Source organism: Nothobranchius furzeri, chromosome 10 (genome assembly GCF_043380555.1).
Source record: "Nothobranchius furzeri strain GRZ-AD chromosome 10, NfurGRZ-RIMD1, whole genome shotgun sequence".
Lineage (NCBI taxonomy): Eukaryota > Metazoa > Chordata > Actinopteri > Cyprinodontiformes > Nothobranchiidae > Nothobranchius > Nothobranchius furzeri.
Genome location: NC_091750.1, coordinates 44,178,194 through 44,204,134, shown reverse-complemented (window position 1 = coordinate 44,204,134; position 25,941 = coordinate 44,178,194). Strand labels below are relative to the sequence as shown.

Here is a 25,941-nt window from a genome sequence, read left to right as displayed (position 1 = left end):
AAAACAGAAAATTTCTGTTAGGCAGGTTACTTTTTATAGGGTTGTGAAAAGTATTTTTTCTGAATTTACTTTATTTTTCACTCTCAGAACAGCAAACAAATGTCACCATGAAAGCTCAGCGGAGCCTTTGGTTATTAGAGAAGGAACCATGCCTGTGTGTATGTTGGATGCTGTGGGACTGCAGCTGTTCCAGCCAGCAGGTCCAGAAGTGTGCACGGATTTGATGAGCTGAGAGGACGTAACTGAGTAAGAAAGCTGGTTCCGTGGGTCCAGATGCTGGTACTTGGAGGGATTCTGGAGGGTCAGATTGTAAGCAGGGCTGCAGGACACCCAACCTGCTGCATGGGTGGGGTTAGGACTCTTTTCCTTGTAGGGTCCCATTGGGGACGTAGCTCTTTGTTTCCACATCCCTTTCTGTGGGAAGAAGCTTGAGAAGGTCGGTTGGAGGAGCCGGGAGGTCTCCTGCTACCAGAAGCACAGTAATAGTGTAGGTAGTTAGTGTAATTAGAAAATCAGGAATTCATTCTTTTATTTTCACAATTATGTCATTCATAACAACTAAACACACCTCAGGACACAGAGCTAGTCTACCTCTGGGCATTGGTTTAGCAGCTCGAGTCCTGAGCTGTTTGTAGTGTTTTTGGAAAGAAGCCAAACTGAGAGGAGGCTTGGCTGTCTGAGTCTGGTCTTCAGATAACTGCAGCTCCTTACACTCAGTGTCGCTGAAAACAAAGACAAGATTACAGCGTTCACCCAAAGCCACGGGAGAGCTGATTTTGCCTGGAGACCAACAGGTTAAGTGTGCCGACTCACGTGAGGACGTAGTTCACGCTCACGATACAGTGAGGTCTTGATGAGCGGCTGTTGTGAACGATGGTGGCATAACTTTGCACCCACACCCAGCCGCCGTGCTTTGATAACATGCGATAATATTTAGTGGTGACTTGTCCTTTCACCAGTACTACAGAGAGACAGAAAATGTGTCAGGTGTTTGTGGAGCAGCAGCCCCAGAGAGAAGAGGTGGGTTATTGAGGTCAGATATAGAGGGACGGGGGTGATCACAGGGTCTGTCCTGATTTACGTCTCTGATCTGTCTTCATCTCCTCTCTGCTCGGCACCCCATCACCCAACGCTGTTAACCTGGAACGTCAGAGTTCACCAGGATTTAAGATCCCTGCAGCCACTGCTCTAGTTCCAGATCATCTCCAACCTTCCCGACAGCCTGTTCCAGTTCTTTACCAGTCAAACTAAACTTTCTGACATTAATAAACTTTTGTAAATGTTACACCCCTTGGTGAGTCTGAGCAGGTCAGTGCAAGACACAAACGGCTGATCTAATGAGAAAATCTGTCTCCAGGGAAAGTTAACAGATTTGAACCCTCACCTTCGTTCCCTTACCTCAGTAGCTGCTTCAGTGTCAGGTTTCATCATCTCCACTATTTTTTCTTCTCCCTTTTCTCACATGGTTTTCTACATTATTGTCTTCTTGCGTTTTATATCCCATAATCAAGTAATTGGTTTGGATTTGGTTCCACAGAGCAACCCTCCCGACAGATTTACCAATGAAGATCTGAAGGACTCACATAAATGGTGGGAATAGCGCAGATGTAGAACATCACACGTGTGCACGTGATGGTAAAGGGTCTTCTCGATCAGGTCCTGAGGCTCGTAGCCCGTTAGCTCGGCCACTCTGGCTCCAACACACAGAGGAGGGTGAGATCACTCATGATTAGTTAGCGATCATGAGTCCCAATATGTCTACATAGATCATACATGCTGCTGTAGGTATACTTATGTTGCTTTCAAATCAGTTCTTGGGATTTTACGGCTTTTATGCAACTCATCAGTCAGCTGAATTAATTGCTCACCTCATGTCCAGAAAGATGAGTTTTAGGTCGAGGTTGGCCCGAAACATGAACATGTTGCTGTGGAGTTTGATCTCCGTGACTCCACTAGGAGGCAGAGAGTGTCCCACTGCCACCAGTCCCACACGCTGGTGACTGGACTCAGACAGAACTGGTCCCAGGGGGCACTGGTGCCGTTTCAGGTAGCCGCTGCAATGGATCACCTGAGGAAAGGACAGCCCAATGTTGTTTAAAGGGGTCAGTGTTTTCTATGGCCTTTAGTTGTCTGAGCGGTGAATTGTGCTATTTTTAGAACAGGCCTGAGGCCACCTTATAGGGACTCCGGGGCACCAGGTTGGTGACCACTGCTCCAAACTGACTCCATTTAAAGTGCTTCCTACAACGGGTAACCTCAACCACAAGGAGTAATCTATCCTTTCACTTTTAAGAGTTCTCTTGTGTGTTGAGATCTCTAGTTTAAAATATTAACTCTCAATCTCTGTAGGATGCCTTCTCAGAGGCCTAGTGGTAGGGTGTCCGCCCTGGGACTAGGAGATCGGGGTTCTAATCCCAGTTGGGTCATACCAAAGACTTTAACAATGTGACTCAACGCCTCTCTGCTTGACACTCAGCTTTTAGGAGTTGGTTTGGAGGGCTGAACCACCACATAGTTCCCAAGCGCAGCCACAGCTGCAGCTCACCGCTCCCCACTGGGATGGTCAAATGCGGAGATGAATTTCACCAGTGTGTGATGACTAATGAAGACTTTAACTTTAAAAAGCTCTGATGCTCCTGTTGCAGGAGGTAGAAGTGGAGCAGGAGGCAGCAGGATTTGGAGTCTTATTTGTTTGTTTTGGGAAGCTCGCCTCCGATTGGCTCACAGCAACGGAACTTGTCTAAAATATAAATTATCTGCCTTAAACTCAGTGTTGTGCCCTCTTCAGGTTAAATATCTGTGTGTGTGTGTGCGTGTGTGTGTGTGTGTGCGTGCGTGCGAGCAGAGGAACTTATTGGGGGGGGGGGGGGGGTAATGCCTCCTGTGACAGGAGATGTGGTTGTAGTAAGACTCTGGTAGGGGTGTGGCGAGCTGTGGGTGGTGGTGTTTGGCTGCACTGGTCTCCATTTGGTTCTGTAAGTCTTAGTGATGATTGGGAGACTCGGGAATGCACTTGCAACAGACCTGCTCTCTACTGGTGAATTAGGGCCTGAGTCGACTCATCTATAGCCCTAGTCATGTTTAGCCAGCGTCTCCATCTGAGAGAGAAACCAATCTCGATCACCTCAGAAAGCCCAGGAGAGACGACAGCTCCTGGATCTAATCATCTGAGTTTACTTGGCTGAGTCATTTTGTTTAATAAAAAGACACAATTGTCTTTTATTGCCAGGTTATTTTGAACTTAGATTCACAGAAACATCACTTACCTTATATCCTCCACATGTCAATCCAGCATTTCGTTTAGCAAGGATACACTTCATCCTCAGGAAGAAGGACCGCTCAACTTCACATTCTGTTCAGGAGCAAACATCCCATAATCACATGTTCTACAAGCATTCCTCATGCATTTGAACACATCCGATTTTTTGGTATTTACTACATCTCACTTCCTAAAGATTAGTTTGGTCTTAAATCTAAAAAGTGCAAAGCAGAAGCAAAGTCAACTAAACTTTGAGCATAAAGCGCTTTGGGCTTCCTGACAGGGTTGCGGAAGGCGCTTTATAAATTAAGCTTTGATTGATTGATTGATTGATTGATTGATTGATTGATTGATTGATTGATTGATAAAAGAAAACTCAGAAAGTCAGAGGTTCGTGTACCTGCAGAGAGATGATGAAGATGTGTCTGAGGAAGGCTCAGTACGGCTGTCATCTCATCATGGTCTGATGGGTGAATATATTCAAATATACTGTTTCCAGTCAGCTCCACCTACATGCACACATCAGTAATCAGCCCCACAGGTAAACAACCACTGATCCAGGTATAAACAAGCTCTCAGATGCTGTTTACTTGTCCTTTTCCTTTTAGACTATCAGTCTAATTAATATGGACCAGGGTTTTTTTTTTTTTGGTTGTTCTGAGCTGAAATGAGAGACTTACCTGGGACAAGCCGAGGTGGACTGATGCTGTTTCTGAGATGTACATGATTTTACCATCTGCCGCAACAACAAACACAAATCCATCTAGAGTCTAAGGAAACAGAAGAATCCTTTGAAGTCATATCCAGAAAACAGTTCACCATTATCATACTTTTCTCTAGAGTGCAGAAAGTAAGGAAATAGTTTGGCACAACTCTAGAGTCCAGAGTCATCCATCTCACATAAAATCTACGTATACCAAGTCAGTATTGGAGGGGAAACCATGTTCTGACCTGTAACAGGTGTGAGCCCAGTTCCTTAGCCATGCTGTCCAGAGGACTGAGGGTGGTTGACTGGTCCCATCCATCACCCAGACCTACAGAAACAAGAAGACAATAAAAGAGAGAAAGAATGAATTCTAGAAACCATAGACATAACTCCTGCTGCCCCCTTTAGGGTCATGTTAACAAGGAGATCCAGGATTTTATCAACCAGCCGAGCAATCAGTCATCTAATAAACATACCAACCAGCCAGCTAGCCATTCAACCAACCAACAGCCAGCCAGTCAGCAAATCTGCCAGCCAGACAATCAACCAACCTACCTACCTACCTACCTACCTACCAGTCAACCAACCAACCAGCCAGTCAGCAAACCTGCCAGCCAGGCAACCAATCAGCCAACCAACCAACCTACCTACCTACCTACCTACCTACCAGTCAACCAACCAACCAGCCAGCCAGCCAGTCAGCAAACTTGCCAGCCAGGCAACCAATCAACCAACCAACCGACCAACCAACCTACATACCTACCTACCTAGCTACCTACCTGCCAGTCAACCAACCAACCAACCAGCCAGCCAGCCAGCCAGCCAGCCAGCCAGCCTGTCAGTCAGCAAACCTGCCAGCCAGGCAACCAATCAACCAGCTAACCAACCTACCAGTGAACCAACCAGCCAGCCAACCAACTAGCCAACCTGCCAGCCAGTCAGCAAACCTGCCAACCAACCAACCAACTAGCCAACCTGCCAGCCAGTCAGCAAACCTGCCAACCAACCAACCAACCAATTAGCCCACCTGCCAGCCAGTCAGCAAACCTGCCAGCCAACCAACCAACCTACCAACCAGCCAACCAACCAGCCAAACAATTAGCCAACCTGCCAGCCAGCCAGCAAACCTTACAGCCAGCCAACCAACCAACTAACCAACCATCCAACCTATTAATCAACCAACCAGCCAGCGCTCCCCAGATTGTTTTGTTTTTCAAGTTCTTCTTGATAAAATCTTATTTAATATTTACCTGGATCTTTTCTCCATCTGCCTTTTATCTTTTTAATTGTAATGGCAATGATCTGATTAAATGAGCCCAGCATGTTAATAAGTCAACCTTTTCAAGATGCTTCAAATGTCTCCAGCTTGTCAGCTTCAATCCAGTGGATAACAAGGACTTCCTGTTAAAGGAACAGCCTAACCTTGACCGTACAACCCTAACCCTAATATACCAGGAGAGCATGATTGACCATTAAACTGCCTAGAGTCCATAGGTGTAAAGCAGCTTCATGGACCTCCACCATCTGAACTCTGTCCCTGTCCCATGCAGCATGGTTCTTAGCAACTCTAGAATATGCGAACATCACCAAAATCCAAACCAAGAGTTCTCCAAGCAGTTTCTGTCAGTGACCCAGTGTTGAACAGACCACACAAGTCCAGACTGGACCTGAGGTCCCAGGTGGAACTCCAGGGTTAAATCAGCAATAGGATTAAACGACTAAAGGAGGTGGTGATCAATAGAATATCTAACAGGACTGATGTGATCACCCATCTGAGCTCAGCAGCAGGATCCTATAATGTGTGTGTATGTGGTGGTGGTGGGGGGGGGGGTAAGAGATTACCTCAGATTTTCTGAAGAGGTCATTATTACAATGCTGAAGTGGAGGTTTGTTTGTGTGTTGGTTTGAATCATTTGTTTATTTTTGTTTATTATCACACTGTTTAATCAATAGTTTAATTTATCGTTTAAAATTCTTTGTGTCCAAATGAATATTAAAAAGCATTTTTAGATATTAGAAAATCTACAATTTAATGTACCGGTTACATTTTTGTCACTTGTAATGAATTAGATTACATGTTATTTAATGAGCCATAAGTCATTCATTCCGTTACTAATGTTCAGTTTATTTCCCAAACTAAAGCTCCACATTTCCCTTTTAACCAATAAGTAACTCTAGCTGGTAAAGCAATATAAAACAGCACTCAATTTGCCAAACCCAACAGTACATGTACCTGAAATTATAAGGAAACCTAGTGAGGTTATGTGAAAACCACGAAAACCGAGTAGAAAACACTGAAATGGTATAATCAAGATAGTCATTAATTATTAGATTTCTTCTATTTATCTAATTTCTTTTATCTGAATCTCATCAAAATTTGAATTACATTTTAATCTAAATTTTATTGAATTTCACTAGTAAGTAAAAAATCCAAATAAATGTGAGAGTGTTTTTGTTTCAAATTAAACATTTTTTTCATGACAACAACTCCAACGGACCCTATAAATAAAAGAGTCTTTCCCTGTTGGCTCATAGTCCTTCCTGCGGGATAAATGGAACCAAGAGAACAAACACAAAAACTCGGATTATTAAACAAAGGAAACAAATCAAAGAAAATGTGTTTATTTCCTATTCCTGAAACCTATGGCGACACAAGAAGGCCCTCGCAGGCATAACGCCTTTATAAAAGCATCTTTCAGGTTTTAGTTACTGTTTGGATTATTTCCTTTGCTTTGAGCGGATGTTGGTCTAAAGATGTTTTCATAAAAGTCGTCAGACCAAGGCCCTGTTGAATGGCATCTATTTTGTGAAAACGTCATTTAGCCCACGAAGGTGATTTTCTCTGAATCTTGAACGTTTCACAGGATAGTTCCAGGAATTTATACCTCTAATCTAATAATCTGAGGTTATTGGGGTATTTCAGATGCAATAGTCCCAGTGGATGGCAACAACAGATTTGAAAACCTTGTAGGAGAAAAAAATAAAACCAACAAATGAGAAAAAAGAAATATCACAGTAAAAATAAAATGGAACTACTCAATTCAGTGTAGTTGATAAAAAAATTTTTACTTTTTTTTATTTTATTTTTTATTTTATTTTTTTTTTTTTACAGTTTATTGGTTTATTTTTAGAGCCATTGTGCGCGGGCCTTGACCGGGCTTTGACTGGGCTTTGACCGGGCCGGTAACTCTGATCTGCAGTGGCTCGGACTGCAGCAGCGGTCCGGTCCGGTCCGACTAAGCAGGTTTGCGTTCTCCTTCACGGAGAGCGGTCCGGTCCACCTTCAGAATACCGAACCGGTGGGCCACTATTACCCGCTGGAAGCATTGTATTATTATTATTATTATTATTATTATTATTATTATTATTATTATTATTATTGTTGTTGTTTTGTTGTTGTTGTTGTTGTTGTTGTTGTTGTTTATTTGAACGGAAGCCACACATTGAGTGTGAAAGCCTTAACATTAATTTTATATTAGCTAATCTATTAACTCCCGCTCATTTCTATCTCATTAATCCGCATTTGTCGTCAATTAAAAACTGTGTTTTTGTTTAAACTCGGCTGATTTAGCGAAATAACGTTTATAATGAGTCGTGACTGCTTGCTTTTATTCTCACTAATGATTTCCCTTCCATATAGCTGGGTCTGGTCCAGGTCTGGCGGTCCGGTTCCTACCGTGAGGGAGGAGCGCTCTGATCCGCAGGTAGCTGCTGCTGAGGCGGATGATGGAGGCCTTGTCCAGCTGAGAGGTGATGGCTGCCGGCAGAGGCAGCAGCTTGGCCAGCTCGCTGAACTCTCCGTTCTCCTTCTCTCTGCGGCTCTTCGCTGCGTTCTTGCTGCGCTCCTTCATCTGTGGAGCGGCTCCGCGTGCAGGTTCTGACCGGCTCAGACAGTGTCCTGGTGTCCAGGTTCTCCTCAAACAGAAGGACTCAATCATCAGATCTGATCTGTCTGAGGACTGTCCTCTAACCTCAGGCCCACGCAAACAAATGTCCACAGAGGCAAAGTTTTAGTCAGTCCCCTGTCCATGTGGACGTTCTGGTCCAGCTGACTCCTGTCATCCTCCCGCGGCAAACGAGTGACAGGCCCGGGATAGGGACAGGCTCTGGGCCCCGACTGAAAACTAAAATGATCTCTCTCTCTCTCTCTCTCTCTCTCTCTCTCTCTCTCTCTCTCTCTCTCTCTCTCTCTCTGTCTCTCTCTCTCTCTCTCTCTCTCTCTCTCTCTCTCTCTCTCTCTCTCTCTCTCTCTCTCTCTCTCTCTCTGTGTGTGTGTGTGTGTGTGTGTGTGTGTGTGTGTGTGTGTGTGTGTGTGTGTAAAATAAAATGAGACAAAACAAAATTAACGATTAGCCATTGGAGAGGCGTTGGTCCTAATAGATTTTTTCCTTTTATTCAGTGACTCTGAATTCAGACAGAATGATGACTAAATAAAAAAGAAATTATTATTATTATTATTATTATTATTATTATTGCTGTTGTTGTTGTTGTTGTTATTGTTGTTATAATAATAATAATAATAATAGGCCTACTACTACTAATAATAATAATAATAATAATAATTATTATTATTATTATTATTATTATTATTATTATTATTATTATAGGGGTGGAGCTGTTAGCTGACCACTGGTGAGTTGGCTGTGCTTTGATGGTGGGGGAGGATGCCACTCAGACTTAAACTGTCAGAAGGAGCTTCAAATCCCACCTCTGACAGAACTTCCAAAACGGTCCAGGTTAAGTAGGGGACATGAGTCTGAGTTGACCGTGACTCCATTGTTGTAGGGTTGTGTTGGCTGGCACAGCTCTGCAATATGGCGTGGACTTCGAGCGCAGTTCCACTGGATTGGCAGAGTAGTGTTCCACATTCTTAAAAAGGGGGACCACAGAGTATATTCGACCTACAGGGGGATCACACTCCTGAGCCTCTCTGGTAAAGTCTATTCAGGGGTTCTGGAGAGGAGGGTCCACTGGGTTGTCGAACCTCGAAATTAGGAAGAGTTTAATGTCCAGAAATGGTCAGTTTTCACCTACAGATTGACTTACATGCCATCGGTCAGCTACAGACATGAATCTGCCTCTGTGCGTCTGTTAATCTTCCAAGTTGCAGGAAAAGATTTGACACTGCGTGTTTACACTCAGATTGTCAACGTCATGTTCCTTTCTCAAGGTCCCTCCACTAGGCGGGACAGGACTGTTAGAAGAGTGACTGTTTTCAGCTCATAAGTTAATCATTCGTGAAATGTAATAATAATAATGTCTTCAATAATCTGTGCTTAAATCAATAAGGTTGGTTAATCTGTGCTTGAATCACTGAAGTTTGAAATGAATGTTATTATTTCATTGAAAGATTTATATATGATAATCGGTAATGTTTGATATGACAAGGTAATCATCATCTACACTCAGACACAAGGTTCATTAGAGATAAATTAAAGTTAAGTTAAACGTCATGACACATATTTCCTTACCCCAAATCAGAGCATCCTGTATCTGAAAGAAGGCGTGATGTGAGGTTTGCTTGTTAACACCCCTTAACATGGCACGTTCCGATTGGACAAAAAATCATAATATGAGAATATTAAAACAGAGCTCACTTCACCGTGAGTCAGTTCTAGAGAAAGCTACGGAACAGCCATCCGGAGCTAAACCTCTTTAACCCAGAGCTTTTGACAAGCTGTCTGTCAGACGGGCTGGAGTACGAAGCGGAGGTAAGGATCCAAACACGGGTAAAGAAGGCAGGCAGACAGGAACGGTTACAGGCTTTAATGATAAACACGCTGACACAGAAACAATGATCCAACACGAGACAAAGAACTGAAGGGGTTTAAATACAAGAGGGTTGGGAACTTGGGTGATTGGAAAACGAGAGGCAGGTGGGAGCAATTAACAGAGACACATGACTAAACCATAAGGGGAGACAGGACAGGGTGTGACACTGTCAAAAACCCTGCTACACGCTGAAGCTGACACAGCAAACGGTTCCTGCAGAACAAAGCTGATACTGTTCTAACTCCCTAAGAGTCCTTCTAGACGCAAACAATTTCATCTATCTGTTGTGACTCTGGAAACATCTCTGGACTGGAGAGTCGGTGCTGCGAATATTCTACAAACCTTGGTGCCCAGAGGTCATCCGGCCTTCCTGACCTCTGGATCCGCGAAGAGGGTCTTCCAAAAGGGTGAGGTAGACACAATATGAGTAATGTAGATTTTGTCCTGGCCATAGAACACTGCACCAGCTCTATACCCTTAGGGGGGCCCTGGAGGGTGTGTGGGAGTTAGCCCAACCAGTCTACATATGTTTAGTGGATTTGGAGAAGGCGTTCGACTGTGTCCCTCGAAGGGCCCTGTGGGGGGTACTCTAGGAGTATGGGGTACCAGGCCTTTGATACAGGCAAGTCTGCATTGCCAGCAAGTTTGGCTTGGTACCCGTGAGAGTTGGACTCTGCCAAGGCTGTAATTTGTCACCCATTCTGTTCATAACTTTCATGGACATGATTTCTAGGCGCAGCCAAGGTGTTGAAGGGATCTGTTTTGGTTGCTAAGGATCATGCCTCTGATGTTTGCAGATGATGTGGTCCTGTTGGCTTTATCAGGCCGTGCTCTCCAGCTGTTGCTGGAAGGGTTCACAGCAGAGCGTGAAGCAGCTGGGATGGGAATCAGATCCTCTAAATCCGAGTCCATTGTTGGAAAAGGCAATACCTTCTCCAATTCAGGGATGAGGTCCTGCCTCAAGTGGAGGAGTTTAAAGTTAAAAAGTTGAAGTCCCATCAGTTGTCACACACACTGATGTGTGTGCAAAATGTGTTGTCCGCATGTGACCCATCCCCTTGGGGGGGGGGGGGGGGGGGGCAGTGTGCTGGTGACAGCAACGCTCAGGAAACATTTGGTGGTTTAACCCCCCAATCCAACCCCTTAATACTGAGTGTCAACCAGGGAGGCATTGGGTCCCATTTTTTTCAAAGTCTCTGGTATGACCTGACCAGGAATCAAATCCTGATCTCCCAGTCTCAGGGCAGACACTCTACCACTAGGTCACTGAGCTGTATCTCAGGGTATTGTTCAGGTGTGAGGAGAAGATGAAGCCAAATATTGACAGGCGAATTAATGCTGCGGCTGCAGTAATGCGGGCATTGTACCGGTCTGTCATGGTGAAGAGAGAGCTGAGCCGAACAGTGAAGTTCTGGTAGATCTACGTTCCTACCCTCACCTACAGTCGCAAGCTTTGGGTAGTGACCGAAAGAATGAGATCAGACGCAAGTGGCTGAAATCTACTTTCTCCGCAGGGTGTGTGGGCTCTTTCTTAGAGATGGGGTGAACATCTCAGTCATCTAGGGTTTGGAGTAGATCCGCTGCTCCTCCACATCAAGAGGAGCCAGTTTAGGTGGCAAGGTCATCCAGTTAGGATTTCTCCTGGGCGCCTCCCAAGGTTTTCTGGGTCCATCCAATCAGGAGGAACACTCAGGACACACTCGAGGGACTATGTTTCTCAGCTGGCCTGGGGACTCCTAGGGATTCCCCCAGAGGAGCTTGCCCAAGCAGCTGGGGAGAGTCTGGGTCTCTCTGCTTGACTGTTGGCCCCACGACCCGACCTCAGCTGGTGATGAGAGGATGATGATGTTATTTCAGCCATCTGCAAGGATGCCTACTGGACGCCTCCCTGGGGAGGTTTTCTGGGCACGTCCAGCCAAGAGAATGCCTAAAGCAGGGGTGTCAAACTCATTTTAGCTCAGGGGCCACATTGCGAGAAATCTAGTCCCAAGTGGGCCGGCCCGCTAAATTAAAAACAACTTCAGATTGTTTTCTTTTATTTAATACAATCAATATAAAACAAGGCTGGAGCCTGAGGACAGTGTATCCAAAATAGTACAACACCTGAAGTGTACATGAAAATGTGAAAAAAATAAAAAATCAATAAATAAATAAAACATTCCTTAGTGATTCAAAGAGCTTACAGATCACATGGCTAGATCAGTTTCATGCAGCACTTCAAATATATTTGACTCATTTTACTTAACATCTTTTAGCTTTCACCAGCACATCAATATCAGAAGTCACATCCTGAGTGGCAGCTAACTTCAGGATGTGATTCAAGTTCTTGTGTGAGCCTTGAGCGCAGCTTTGTTTTATTTATACTCATTACAGAGGAAACTTGCTCACAAAGATAAGTTTATTTTCACTCTACATTGTAAAGTATGAAAATAAAGTTTACACAACCATCTCGAGGGCCGGATTTAACCCGCTTGCGGGCCGGATTCGGCCCGCGGGCCGCATGTTTGACACCCCTGGCCTAAAGGAAGACCCAGGACACGCTTGAGAGACTATGTCTCACGGCTGGTCAGGGAACGCCTTTGGAATTCCCTAGAGGAGCTGGTCTAACTGGCTGGTGACGGGGAAGTCCGGGCCTTCCTGCTTAAGCCTGATTCATGCTTCTCCGTCAGCTCCAAAAGGGACAGACACGCATGCATGGACGGAGGTGTTTTGCCCTCATACTTCTCCATCTCCTGGGGAGTGCTGCAAAGCAATTCCCCGGCAGGACAACAGAGGGCGTAGCACTGTTCTGTGGTATCCTGTCATGCATCGGTCCAAGATAGTGTGTTTATATTGTGTTCTTTTTTTCTATATAAGAGACTTTTTAACAGACAAATTTGTCTCTCATCCTCCTCCACCTCTTCATGGGCTCGCCACCTCTAAACCCACGTTTCCTGTCATTTCCATCTACAAATAAAACGCTTTCTGCGCATCTTTTCACTCCTCCAGTCAGGGGCAATTAAACGTCCATGTATTTAGAGTTTTTTTGCGAGGTATTCTTCAAACTGCTCCATGTCTGCTGCTAGTTATCCTCGGCTCTCGTTACGTGTTTGAGGGCGCAATGGCGGCGGTGTAGACGACAGCGGCGTCCTGACGAATCACAAGCTTGCGTTGTCTGTCTTGACCATCTTGGTGGACGGATGTTTAGAAAAGAGAGCTTGACTCCGTCCGTCCTAGCGGAGCTCTCCAGCAGGCCGGCAAGGACGGATCATGAAGTTGGGTGTCACTGACGCAGACGGAGAAGTATGAATTTAGGTGGCTACTGCCCTTGCGACAGATTAGCGGCCAAAATTGAATGGATGGATGGATCGGGCGCGCAGATAGGGTGGGGGACGGGGGGGATCTGCCCCCCCCCCAGATTCAGATCGACCCAATCTGCCCCCCCCCCCCCCCCCCCCAACTAAGGCCAGAAAGAAAACAAAATCGGAGGTTAAGCACTTGAAGCTCCTTTTTCCAATTACATTGAATGCAGCATGATGTAAACAAACACCGACTCCAGAGGCGCCAAAGTGGTTGCTGCTAGGATGCAGGATGAAGAGAAAAAGGCAAGCAAAGATTACTGCAAATTTAAAAAAGACCAACAGTGTAAGTAGACGGGACCGATCTGTCTGTTTATGCATGTTGGTTCTAGTTTCAGTACGTTATTGTCAGTGTTGGGACTTACCCGTTATAAGCGCAGAAGCCTCATTGCTGACTTTCACAAGTTTCATCTACAAATATGATCCCTCATGAAGTTACTACTTTATACCAGAAGATAGTGGAGATGTGTAACCTTCAGGCTGAGCAAAGTTTAGGAGTTTTTAGAGCTTGAAAAATGCCCCCCGCCGAGAGGCTTCCAGTCGGGGAGAGGAGGCGATGCGTGCAGCATGTAGAGCGCAAATATTAGATAAAACGTATAATTGCTGGCAGATCTGGTCTTTGTTGACTGATCACTTTGTCTGGTAATGACTGACTCTGATTATGAAGCAGAATATTGACTCTGATGAAGAAATTCACTCATCCAGCCGGGAAGATTGACGCTGCTGCAGCATCAGACAGCTGGTGCTGCACAAGAGGTGTGTGGAGCTTACAAGCTCCAAATGTTGGGTTTGATGTTGGTTTAACCTTCTTTTGGACGGGATGGATGTAGAAATGAAAACACCGCTAACATGACAGACGTAGCGACAATGTAAAAAAAAAGCCATAAAAAGAGGCAGATGCCGATGCGCTATGTATGGAAGTCAAAGTGTGCCACATAATCATAAAATAAAGTAAAATATAAAATTTTAAAAGAGATTTATATATTTATATGTAAATAAAAACTTTCCAAATATTATGAAAATTTCTAAATAACGTAAAAATACGAAGGAACATTTGTTGTTCAGGCTGAAAAGTTTGGGAACCACTGCTCTAAGTGATAAGTGAATTTAGTTTTTTAAATATATTTTATGAGCAGTTTTTTAGGGCTTTTATGTTTTCTGTAAAGATTGGTATGCTGAAAATCATTTAATGTCTTGCATAAAGCATGAGGTTTTGGTTAGTTGCCTAATTGATTGGGAGAATAACAAATGAAATAGTGGGGCGCCTCTGTCAGCGTGTCCCAGGGCAGCTGTGGCTACATCGTAGCTCATCACCATCAGTGTGTGAATGTGTGTGAATGGATGAATGATACACTGTATTGTAAAGCGCTTTGGAGTCCTTACTCTGAAAGGCTCTGTACAAGTGTGGGTCATTTATCATTCATCATTTATAGTGTTGATCAGGCAGAGCTTTGTTGCCAGCGTTCCACTGCATAATGGCTTCAAACATGTATTTAAAAGTGTTAGTTTTTACGTAAACCATTGGATGAAATTACACAAACTGACTGAGCTCTGGTTAAGGCGCTTGCAATAGTTTATGTTTATGTATAGCAGACACTTTTGTCCAAAGTGACTAACAAGTGATAACTGGCATGTTGCCCTTGAGGCTAACAACAACAATAACAACAACAACATTGACATCAGTCATGGAGAGGAGGGAACAAGGAGTGGACAGTAGAGAGGGGGGACGGGTGAAGGCAGGGTGCTAGTTAAGAAGATGCTCTCTGAAGAGCAGGGTCTTCAGGAGTTTCTTGAAAATTGAAAAGGAAGCCCCTGTTCTGGTAGTGCTTGGAAGGTCATTCCACATTTGTGGAACAAGGCATGACAAAAGTCTGGATTGTCCTGAGCGTGGTGTAGGCACTGCTAGCCCACGATCCTGTGATGACCGGAGCGGCCGGGCCGAGACGTAAGCCTTTGCAAGAGGATTCAGGTAGATGGGAGCCGTACCATCTCGGACTTTGTATGCTAGTGTTAGCAATTTGAATTTGATACGTGCTGCTAGCGGTAGCCAGTGGAGCTCAATGAACAGAGGGGTGACGTGTGCTCTTTTTGGCTGATTGAAGACCAGACGCGCCACTGCGTTCTGGACCATTTGAAGAGGTCTCACAGTACAGGCTGGAAGATCAGTTAGAAGGGCATTGCAGTAATCGAGGTGGGAGATGACAGTAGAAGCAGTAGTTTTTAGTTTGTGTATGTGTACGTGTGTGTGTGTGCGTGTGTGTGTGTGTGTGTGTGTGTGTGTGTGTGTGTGTGTGTGTGTGTGTGTGTGTGTGTGTGTGTGTGTTTGGGGACACTGGAACTTTGTCGTCGTCGTCCCCCCCCCAGTTTGAAAATCCTATCTGCGCCCCTGGGATGGATTATTTGTCATGAAACTTTCAGACTTTTCCAATATCCATATCTGCTGTGTGGCTCCATCTGCTGAGCTGCAGCTGAACCTGCATCATCTGAGATGTGCTCTGGTTGATCTTCTTTATAAAATAAGTAATAATTGATTCATCCGCAAATTTGACTAACGAAGTGTGAAAAAAGCCAGCTGGCTATCAGTTATGGACCTCCTGCAGTCATGATTTCATCATGGTAACAAACTTGTTTTCATAGCAAGAAATAAGTTAAGCAGACATTCCTGAAACCATTTGATGAATAAACTATTATTGTGGTTTTAACATAAAAACAAATAAATAAACAACAACAACAACTACTACTACTACTACTACTACTACTACTAATAATAATAATAATAATAATAATAATTAAAAATAATAATTAATAATAATAATAATGTTGTTGTTATTATTTTGTTGTTTTTAGCTCCTCGTTTCAGGTGAAGGTAGGAAACGGTAGAGTTGAGTCTTATTGGAAGACAAACCGGAAGCGGAAACAGAAAGGACACATTTTACCGACGGACCTACCCAGCTAACAAGGTAACACAGAAGAACGAGACAGATCTTTCTTGTTGTATAATCTTTTTGAGTCGCATTCAGACTGTAGTGTTAAGGGCAGTGTCGGGAGGGAGGCGGTAGATTGCAGCTAAGGACGCCCAGAAACAGTCAGACATGTTCCAGAAAAATATCTGAGGTTAGCATCGCGTTGTTTACATCTTATTTCAAACGGTTGCAGAATCGCGCTTAGCATGTTAGCGAGAGGGCAGGCAGTCACAGAATATTTGGGTTTTTATGTCAAGAAGATATTTTACCAGCTTAACCTGTTTGAACAGTGTTCCTATGCGGAATACACACACACGCGCGCGAGACGGAGTGTACTGCATAATTATACTTGAGTCATTTTAATTAAAATTGAATCGAGAATAATTTAGGCTTGACAGATGGATAATCATGCTTTCCTCGTGTGTCCAGGCAAACCTTTTGGACTAGCATCGATACAGCCTTAGGATCAGCTGAGGTAACAAACTGATCATTAATAAATAATAACTATTAAATGTAATAAATAACGAGTTTTTAGGGGTCTTCCTATTTACTTGGGCACTAGGTAGTTACATGTCTGGGAGTTCAGGTGGAGCTTCTTAACATTTCTGCTGATCTAGCTGTGCAGTGCTAAAAATGGCTAGTGGGTTACGGTAATGTTTCATAGAGTAACAAGACCTTATGGAGACTGATGCTCTTCTAAGGTGACAGCATCTCATTGAGGCCTTGGCTGTGTTTGAACTAGCTGTTATCTCATCAGTCCTGCTGGATGTTAATAATGGGTCACGGTAATGCTGTGGATACGATGAGCGTCATCTGTGGCCTTTACACAAAAACACACTTAAAACTGTCTCAAAAAGACAAAATAAAAACACCAAACTTGAGAGCTAAATGGATTTCTACCATTTTAACAGAAATTCATTTTTAAACCAAAAACAAACCAATGAATCATAAACCTGAGTCTGGATATGTTTGGGTCTTGTTGAACAGTGCCACCTGCTAGACTGGCGTTGCTTCAACAAAGCAGCTTTTATTTAGAGTTCTTGTGTTGATTTGTGAACTCTTTGTGTTAGCAGGTAGTGTTGTCCACCTTCCCTCTTATCCATGATGATGTCACACGGCTTCAAGAGCAGTAAAAAGAACTTCACCTTTGGCTCATGGAACGTGACTGTGGCCAAAACTCATATCATGAAATCCAAAGACATTGAACGGTGAAAGGCTTTTAATTTGACATTCTGCTTCCTGCCTGCAGTTTCACCAGTATTAAGAACAGTTTCCTTTTGGATGACTGAAGACTTTTCTGTTGAAAGCAGGACCAGAGGCTAGCTAAACAAACAGGTTACTGTCTCCTCCAGGTTAGGGGAGGAGCTGAACATGCCTTCTCTCCCAGAGATGTTGTTTGGGGACAACGTTCTGCGCATCCAACACACAGAGGGATATGGCATTGAATTCAACGCTCTAGACGCTCTCAGGAGAGTCAACAACATGGAGGACTCTGTAAAGGTGGCCTGTGCTCAAGAGTGGCAAGAGAGCAGGCAAGACTAGCTAACACTGACTGTCGCTCTGTGTGTACCCCCCCAATGCTGTGTTAAGGTTAAAAATGTCGTACTTTACCTTCTGAACCAACCTCAGAAGGAGCCCTTTAGCTACTAAACACAACTGATGCTTTTATCTGAAGGGTTGAAAGTCAGCTTGTCGTTTCAGAGCTGATTCTGAAATCTCCAAAGAGGTGCTGAAGCCTTTTGACTGGACGTACACCACCGACTACAGAGGCACTCTGATGGGAGAAGGTCTGCAGATAAAGGTGGGTCCAGTATCTGATCAGTGGTGGTGCTGAGTGTGTGGGGAGTGGATTTCATCCCCTCCTGTGTGTGTGTGTGTGTGTGTGTGTGTGTGTGTGTGTGTGTGTGTGTGTGTGTGTGTGTGTGTGTGTGTGTGTGTGTGTGTGTGTGTGTGTGTGTGTGTGTGTGTGTCCAGGTGGGCAAGACCACGGAGCGCATTGACATGGAGAAGCTGAAAGCTCGGGAACACATCATGTTCTTCGATGAGGTGTTGCTGTTTGAGGATGAGCTTCATGACCACGGAGTCTCAATGATTAGTGTCAAAATCGTAAGTTCCTTCGCTGAGCGGGCGCTGCTTGAGAGGAGGCCGGGCTGTAGGAAGAACCGAGTAGAAATCTTAATGGTTTCACCGGTCGGGAGTGAGTTATCATGAATGAAATCAAAGACTTTTCAGTGGTTCGGTTCCACAACCGTTAAAACTTCTGGGTCGGAGGGATGCCATCACTACTCGTTTTTTCTTTTAAAGAGATCAAAAGCTAATGGATGAGTAAAGTCAGTGAGTCAGCTGACTGTTCCGTCTGAGCATAAACCAGCAGGCAGTAAGATACGAATCCTCTAAAGGTGATCACCTCCTCCCAACAAACCTCAGATCCTCTGATGACCCAACTCACTTTTATCACCATTATTGTTTGTTGTGCAACACAAAAACAGGTTTCATCCACCCTAAATATGTAATAAAGCAGGAGGACCCCCAGCTCACTGTGTGTGTGTGTGTGTGTGTGTGTGTGTGTGTGTGTGTGTGTGTGTGTGTGTGTGTGTGTGTGTGTGTGTGTGTGTGTGTTAGGATGAATCTGGACCACTAGTTGTGTTTGTCTCTAACTTGTTTGGGTTCTTGTGCCGTAGAGAGTGATGCCCACCAGCTTCTTCCTGCTGCTGCGTTTCTTCCTACGGGTGGATGGAGTGCTGATTAGAATAAATGACACTCGACTCTATTATGAGGCAAGTGGCTGCACTTCCTGTTGTACCTGTACCTGACTACTGACACGTGTCGGTACCCTTCTCATCGGGCCAGGGCACTCTCAGCCGTCCCTGGTGATTCTGTTTTCCCGTTGGAGGACCCAGGATTTGACGCTGAGCAGACTTTGCACCAGAAGGTCTTTGTTTAGTCTAGACCAGACTCGGTGTGGTCCACACCAGCGTACCCAGCAGCACTTTGGTTCCATTAAACAAGCTGACTAACATTCTGACTAGGGTACCAACAAGTCTGCCCTTGTTGTATTAAATCAACTTTCTACATGATGGTTTATTTATCACAGCCGAAATACTTTCAGGTGTTGTTAGTTTACTGTTTCACAGAGAAGATTTACTGTTGATGTTAGCAACGCTAATTAAAAACCTACAGTGTCTCACGAGGGACATCTGCCTCTTCTGATTCCAGAATGGGAGGGATTACATGCTCCGGGAGTTCAGCACCAGAGAAAGTAAAGTAGCAGAATTGAAGGTTGGTCTGAATCTGAGCTGATACCGGTTGTTTCAGTTTACTCTTGAGTTGGACCGCTTCTCCTCTCATCATAGAGTCAGACGTTCTCCTTTAGAGCTCGAGTTTCTAACAAAAATGCCCAAAACCTCAAATCCATCTTTTACTTTTTATTTTTTAAAAGTTTGTGTCGTCTGCTTATCCAGGTCTGGGTCATTCCCAGGCCAGCGTAGATGCACCTGGCCTGGGTCGACCCAGGGGCCTCCATGCCTAAAACACCTCCCCAGGGAGGCGTTCAGGAGCATCCTCACCCAATACCTGGACTGCCTCAGCTGGCTCCTCTTGATCAAATCAAGTCTTTGTCACTCTTTTACACAAATATAACAAATATAGATAACATGGTGGATGATCAAGAGGAGCAGCAGCAGCTCCCTCTTGGACGTTGGAGCTCCTCCCCCTATCTCTCAGGCTAAGCTCAGCAACCCGATCTACCTGTTGATCTCCTTCTCCCTCCCTCCATAACAAAACCCTTGAACTTCCATTAGAGGTAGGACCTCTCCCCCAACCCAGTGCTGGCAATCCACTTTTTTCTGGTCAAGAACCACAGCCTTTGATCGGAAGGTGATGATCCTCATCCCATGTTCTTCACATTCAACCCCCCCCCCCCCCACCCCCCCGCAGGAGCTGGATGTTTGATGACAAGCAGCAAATAAGAAAACCAAAGTTCTACTTTCTCCAAATGAATTCACATCAATCCTACCAAAATTATCTTCTAGAGAATTTCTAACAATGCAGATTTATTGTTGTAGCCCTTTAAAAATGGATTGTCCTTCACAGAATGTTCCAGCGGCACTCTACACAGATCCCAATGAGATCGCTCAACACCTAACCCTGAAGCTGACGGAGTGTGAGAAGCTGGAACTTCCTCAGACTGTTGATGAAGTTAACCACTGACCAGTAGATGATGTGTTGTTAGGTGGAACGCCAGGACAAGTGTTGGTCTCCTCTGTACAGGACTGCTTTTTATATGTGGCTCAGCATGACTTTTCTAGTGCAGGGTTTGTGTGTTTGTTGTATTATTTAGATCATTCTGTCTGCTATTAAAAATCATTGTTTTTTCTAAGTTACACTATCATAAACATCTGTATAGATTGTCTATTATTTATAAGGTGATTTGTGAAAAGTTCAGAATAATTTCCATTTGTAAAACATTACATGAATAAAAGTTTAACATGTGACAAAATGCCTTTTGTATGAATATCTTAATTTTCTCTTAGTGGATTTTTATTCAGACTGTTTCAGTCCAAGTATTAAAATAATAGTAATAGTAATCATCACACAACTATATTTGTCTACATGTGTTTTGATCACTTTGAGCTTGAAAGCAGGCCAACTTCCTACAGTATTCCCGTTTAAAATCCCAGTTTTCCCAGTTTGCAGTTCAAACAGCCTATCAAGACACTGGGATATGCTGATGTTTGAGCAACAACATTGATAGTTTTGTTTATAACAAATAATCAGCTGATGGCCGTAAACATTCAGCATCAACACTTTTTGCAGATAGTCAAGAACATGAAAACATTAAAGAATATGTTTGAGAAAAAAAGTTTCTGATCAAATTTCTCTTCAAGACACAGAGAATCAAAAGTTTTCCCACACTATTGAACGTCTCAGCAGGCATCTATCCAATCAGCGTCCGCCACTTCTGATAACTGGCCAATCACAGAGCTCGTAGCACGCTCGGCTCAAAGCGAATCAACATGGAGACGACAGTTGAAAAGCTGGAGGCGATGGTAAGCTCTGGTTAACACTTTCTGCTTTGTTGGAGATGTTTTTGCGAGCTGAGCTTGTTCCTGATGAGCTGTTCTACAGAAACTCAGCTGGAGATCAGTAACAGAAACGACAAACTCCTGTTTAGAGCGAAAGACGAGGTTTTACGTGCAGTCGGTGTCCACATCAGATAGCTTCTCTGACCTCAAGAACGACAGATTGTTTATAAAACACATGAATCCAAAGGAACACGTGAGGTTGTGAGAGCTCTAGTTTCTATAACGAGAGAAAATGTGGTTTAACGTCACTAGGAACTGCAAAAGTACACCAGTGAGCATATTCATGTCCACACAAACGAGACAGATGGTAGATGAATGTAAAAACCAGAAATAGAAGTGTTATACAATATATTATTAGCAATTAATAAACCCAAATTTACTCCAGGTTTGAAGCTAGATCATCACATTTAAATGGTTAGTGTGGAAACATCTTTGGTGTCCAGTGGGAATAAAAACCTAACCAACACTAATCCGAGTGTTGGAGTACAGTTGGTCTGAAAACTGCCTTTGACTGCGCCTGTTTGTTCTCAAACAACCTTTCTGCTAACTGATCAAAAATGTAAAGTTATGGTTTAGTGAGCTCCGCCTGCCGCACACACACACACACCAGGTTTTCAAAATGTGTGTAATTTTCTGTCTAAAGATCACTTATTTTCACGGTAATGTTTAATTTCCTTAGATCTCTGGTTATTGGGGCAGCCCAGCTGATGTATGAGTTCAGTCCAACTTACACTGACTTTAGACTATCTCTTTCCAGTTCCTGAAGTCAGAGGCTGATCTGGAATACATTGAGAGGCGACTGAAGCTTGATTTTATTAACGGCGAGGCAGCAAATGGATGTTCGACTGAGGTAATGACAGCTATTAATCATTCAGTCTAAAGTGGCATCAGCCTGAATCCATCAGCTGCTGCTCAACACCAGTGAGCATGAACATTGCAGATATGAATGCAGATAGAACTTCATTATAGTCCGAAACATTAATTATTACATCGATGCCTCTCAATGGGCTCTCCCTTAGAGATAGGGTGAGACGCTCAGTCATCCGGGAGGGGCTCGGAATAGACCCGCTGCTCCTCCACATCGAGAGGAGCCAGATGAGGTGGTCCCTCTGACCACCACCAGCAGGCAAGGGGGGTTAAGTGTCTTGCCCAAGGATACAACAACAGTGACAAACTGAGCAAGGCTCGAACCTGCAACCCTCCGATTATGGGGCGAGCACTTAACTCCTGTGCCACCGTCACCCCCACATGGAAGGATGGATGGATCAATGCCTCAGAGTGACATCATCAGCTATTGTTATTGTTAGCTTCATCCTGCAGAAGCAGTGGAGAACACCACTACTCACACACACACACACACACACACACACACACACACACACACACACACACACACACACACACACACACACACACACACACACACATGGACAGTTTTGACTATTAGTTTGTTTTTCTGTATTTTGTGTTTTTGCAGAAACGAGGGTGGGGGTGTACCTGCCAACTCTTAAGACCCTCGGTGGGCATTCCTGGTCCCTGAGGGTTGCTGTCCAGCATGTTTTTGTTGTTTTCCTGCTTTTAATCAGCAGGCTTCTACATAGCGTGATGACCTGCTGAACAGGTGGCACAACAATCAAATTTAGTGTGTTGGAACAGGGACACAATTAAAACATGCTGGATAGTGGCCCTTGAGGATCGGAGTTGCCCACCCCTGCCCTAGCTCATGTAAATCATTATAATTTGCACTTGTCCATTAAATGCCACTTGTCACAAGCATGAAGACAGCTGTTGGTTAAATCAAAAGGACTTTGATTCTGAAATCTTCCTTTAGATGTATTTTTAAACTGACTGAATCAGTGTCTGAATGTAGGCTGATGACCGTTAACCTGCAGGAAAATGTGGCGGTGATGCTGGAGAACCTGAAGGCCATCAAGGCTAAACACCTGCTGCTGAAGTCTCAGGTGAAAGACATCGCTGAAGCACAGCAGGATTCCATGGAGTCCATCAGGAGCAACTTCAGCAAAGTCATGGAGCTGGTCCAGCACTGTCAGCAAGCGTCAGATCTGGAGGTACAAACGTGAAAGCTGTTGAAGTGAGGATTGTACCGCAGCAGATCTCTTCTAACTTGTTTGTGTTGGTAAAAAAACACAACTTATTCAGATCTTAATCTTTTCTGTCGGATGCCCAAGCCTGTTACCTAGTTAGGTCCACTAGACTGATGTTGGATAAACAACAGATATTTAACATTTAATTATAAATGTAAGAGTTTTGGTGTTTTAGAGGCCAGAGTGAACCATAAAGCAGTTCGGATCTATTTTACTGTCACTGATTCTTAAACTGAACAAAATAAACCATCTGACCAATTCAGTGTTGAATTAACATTTGACTCCCAGCAGGTGAAGTTTTACAACCATAAGGATATGGAAAGACAAACAACACTTACAAGAACCATCTGTTGTGTTTTCTCACACTCCGTTCATAATTAGGATGCCTCTTAGCAAACATGCTCCTTTTATCTCTGACTAGATCTGTAAGGCAGTAGCTTCACCTAAAAACCCAAACACATCTAAAAACATTGCATCACAACATGTATTTCAGTCGGTATGAGTTCATATGTCAGTCCTGTTTCTGCAGGCAGAGTCACTAACAGAGTTGGAGAAAGAGTCAGCAGTTGTGCTTGGTTCCACTGTTCCACAGACCACAGGAGGGGTAAGACCAACATTCTTTCACCTTTTTGAGCTCGAGAGCTGTGTAATGTAATTAAGACCTCCATCCTTTCATACGCTAGTCTTTACTCAGTGATGTAGCAACAAATGCTGTTTATGGTAGGATTTAATCATCAGTAGTCATCATGAGTAGTCATGGAGACTCAGCTGGCAGCATGTGGAGGAGACCCTTTAAACAGGGAAACACATCTCAACACAACACTGTTACCACTAGGGCTGCACAGTATTAGGAAAACCTGCGATATTCGATAACAGTGCTTAATATTGCGATATCGATATTACTCGCGATAAATGAACAAATACTAAAGCATGCAGTGTTGATGTCGTCTGCCGTGTGACGTCTGCTCTGGGTTCAAAGCAAACAAAAACTAATGCACGAATTCCATTACAACATAACATTTTTATTGCATAAACATGCAGCTGCACCTGCTACTGTATTAGCAGCAAAACAACAAACTGCATGCATGCAGTTTCTCAGTGACTTGGACAGGAGACCAGGAGCTGAAAGGGTATTGGACCCAGGATGCTTTAGCCTCATTTCTCTTCCAGGAAAACGGGCAGGAGAGGTTTTGCCACCCTCGTGGCCCGAAGCAGTTTCTTTCCCTTGTAACAGGATCTAACAACTTCAATGACGATGGTGGGCCAGGGGATTGTTGAGCCTGGTATCGATAAGCTACCGCTAAAGCGAGAAGAGTTGGTGGAATGATGCATGCATTGGGACGCTTGCTGCTTCTAGTAGCATGTGATGTGTGCATCACAGTCAATCAGGATTTGCGTATTGAGATAAGTGCTTCTGAGGAATCTGTGGAGGGGTGTATACCATAGGGAGACATCGAAATCAACTTTTTTTGCTGCTGCCTACAGGAATGGGTTAGTGAGAGGAGGAGAAGAGGTGACAGCTGTTACACATTCAACACTAAGCACAAAGTAGAGCCACATCTAATCCACAGCTGTGGTTTGGGAGAACAACTTTTCCTCTTTAGTTCCTGGTTCTTGACTGGAAAAGCAGAAACAATATGATAATTGTTTTTCTGTCTCTTTGCCGCAGCGTGAAGAAAATTGACCAGCTGAAGGGTGAGCAGAGCCAGTCGAAGGTCGTGCAGCACATCGGCTTACCTGAGCTGGACAGAAGAACTCCTGTTTTAATGTTGTGCTGCCAGAAACAGGAGTGCAAATTAACTTAAACTAGACTTCATGAAGTGTTGCAAACAGTCACACGGCTGTGTTTAATATGTGATATTTTCCTGTAGCTTATATATGTTCATTCTGTAGCATCATAAACAGAATTTATGGTGCTGCAATAGTCTTGAAATGGTAACACAAAAATAAATACCACGTTTATTGTAACTGCTGAAATAAAACCATATCCAGTGTGCTCCGTGCCGTATTTACTTCATGACCGTAACCTATGTGTTTTGTTAAATATCAAAGATAATGTACACTGGTAGTGTCAATAGTTTTTTCTGTAGCAGAACAGATGCCATTTCTGCTTTTATATTTATTATTACTTATTCGATTAAACAATTATTCAGTAAAAACAAGTCAAACTAACCAAAGGCTTCCCCAACATCTACACACCATCCATAGTTTTAACAGTGAACATGTAAAAGAAACCAGAATTATTGTTTTTTCTTCTTCATTCGATTCAGTTTTGGGGGAGGTTGTACGTAAAGGGTTGATGGAGCCGCAGTACGCAGCTCTGCTGCCTCACAGGCATTGAACCTCACAAGGTTGCAGGTTCAATGCCTAGCTGTGGTCTCCCTGGGTAAAGCTTGTGTGTTCTCATGTGGGTTTTCTGCAAGTACCCATGTCTCTTCTAACACCAGAGGTGTTGAGTTTTTGATGACTCTTGTCTTGGTATTCCTAAGGTGTCTGACGAGAAGAAAAATAAAGTACTTTTAACAAAGAGGAATGTACTTTGTGTTTGTTTGATCGTTGTACAGCAATTCAAAGCCTCACAAGAGTTCAAGAGTTTAGAGAAACTAGTCAAAAGAAATGTTAACAGGGCGTGAATATCTTGCAGTAGCAGAGAAGTTTAGTGCCCGCCCTGAGACTGGAGGGTTGTGAATTCAAGCTTTGTCTGTTGCAGTTGT

The 25,941-nt window shown here is 43.9% G+C and overlaps 2 protein-coding genes across 10 annotated transcripts; one reads left to right on the top strand and one right to left on the bottom strand.

The window, feature by feature from the left end:
* Positions 1 to 273: 273 nt before the first annotated feature.
* Positions 274 to 8,277, bottom strand: LOC107386339 (single-minded homolog 2-like). The gene is made up of 9 exons (XM_070555669.1): positions 7,642 to 8,277; positions 4,211 to 4,293; positions 3,940 to 4,029; positions 3,660 to 3,768; positions 3,267 to 3,352; positions 1,869 to 2,068; positions 1,584 to 1,690; positions 814 to 961; positions 274 to 722 (listed from the first exon to the last, which is right to left on the bottom strand). Exons 1-9 carry the CDS (start codon positions 7,901 to 7,903, stop codon positions 521 to 523), a joined length of 1,287 nt encoding a protein of 428 aa, XP_070411770.1. The 5' UTR covers positions 7,904 to 8,277; the 3' UTR covers positions 274 to 520.
* A 7,671-nt stretch (positions 8,278 to 15,948) lies between these two features.
* Positions 15,949 to 25,222, top strand: tiprl (TIP41, TOR signaling pathway regulator-like (S. cerevisiae)). 9 transcript variants are annotated; one of them, XM_054730489.2, is made up of 12 exons: positions 16,044 to 16,189; positions 16,468 to 16,513; positions 17,109 to 17,246; positions 17,391 to 17,570; positions 17,740 to 17,839; positions 18,013 to 18,144; positions 18,720 to 18,815; positions 19,255 to 19,317; positions 21,880 to 21,972; positions 23,015 to 23,191; positions 23,757 to 23,831; positions 24,897 to 25,222. In XM_054730489.2, exons 3-12 carry the CDS (start codon positions 17,140 to 17,142, stop codon positions 24,909 to 24,911), a joined length of 1,038 nt encoding a protein of 345 aa, XP_054586464.1. In that variant the 5' UTR covers positions 16,044 to 16,189; positions 16,468 to 16,513; positions 17,109 to 17,139; the 3' UTR covers positions 24,912 to 25,222. The 9 variants fall into 9 exon arrangements, with proteins under 9 accessions (XP_015816139.1, XP_015816142.1, XP_015816138.1 ...); XM_015960652.3 differs by lacking the exons at positions 16,044 to 16,189; positions 21,880 to 21,972; positions 23,015 to 23,191; positions 23,757 to 23,831; positions 24,897 to 25,222 and adding exons at positions 16,019 to 16,035; positions 20,131 to 20,536 and having other exon boundaries at positions 17,112 to 17,246; XM_015960650.3 differs by lacking the exons at positions 16,044 to 16,189; positions 21,880 to 21,972; positions 23,015 to 23,191; positions 23,757 to 23,831; positions 24,897 to 25,222 and adding exons at positions 16,019 to 16,035; positions 20,131 to 20,536.
* Positions 25,223 to 25,941: the final 719 nt, after the last annotated feature.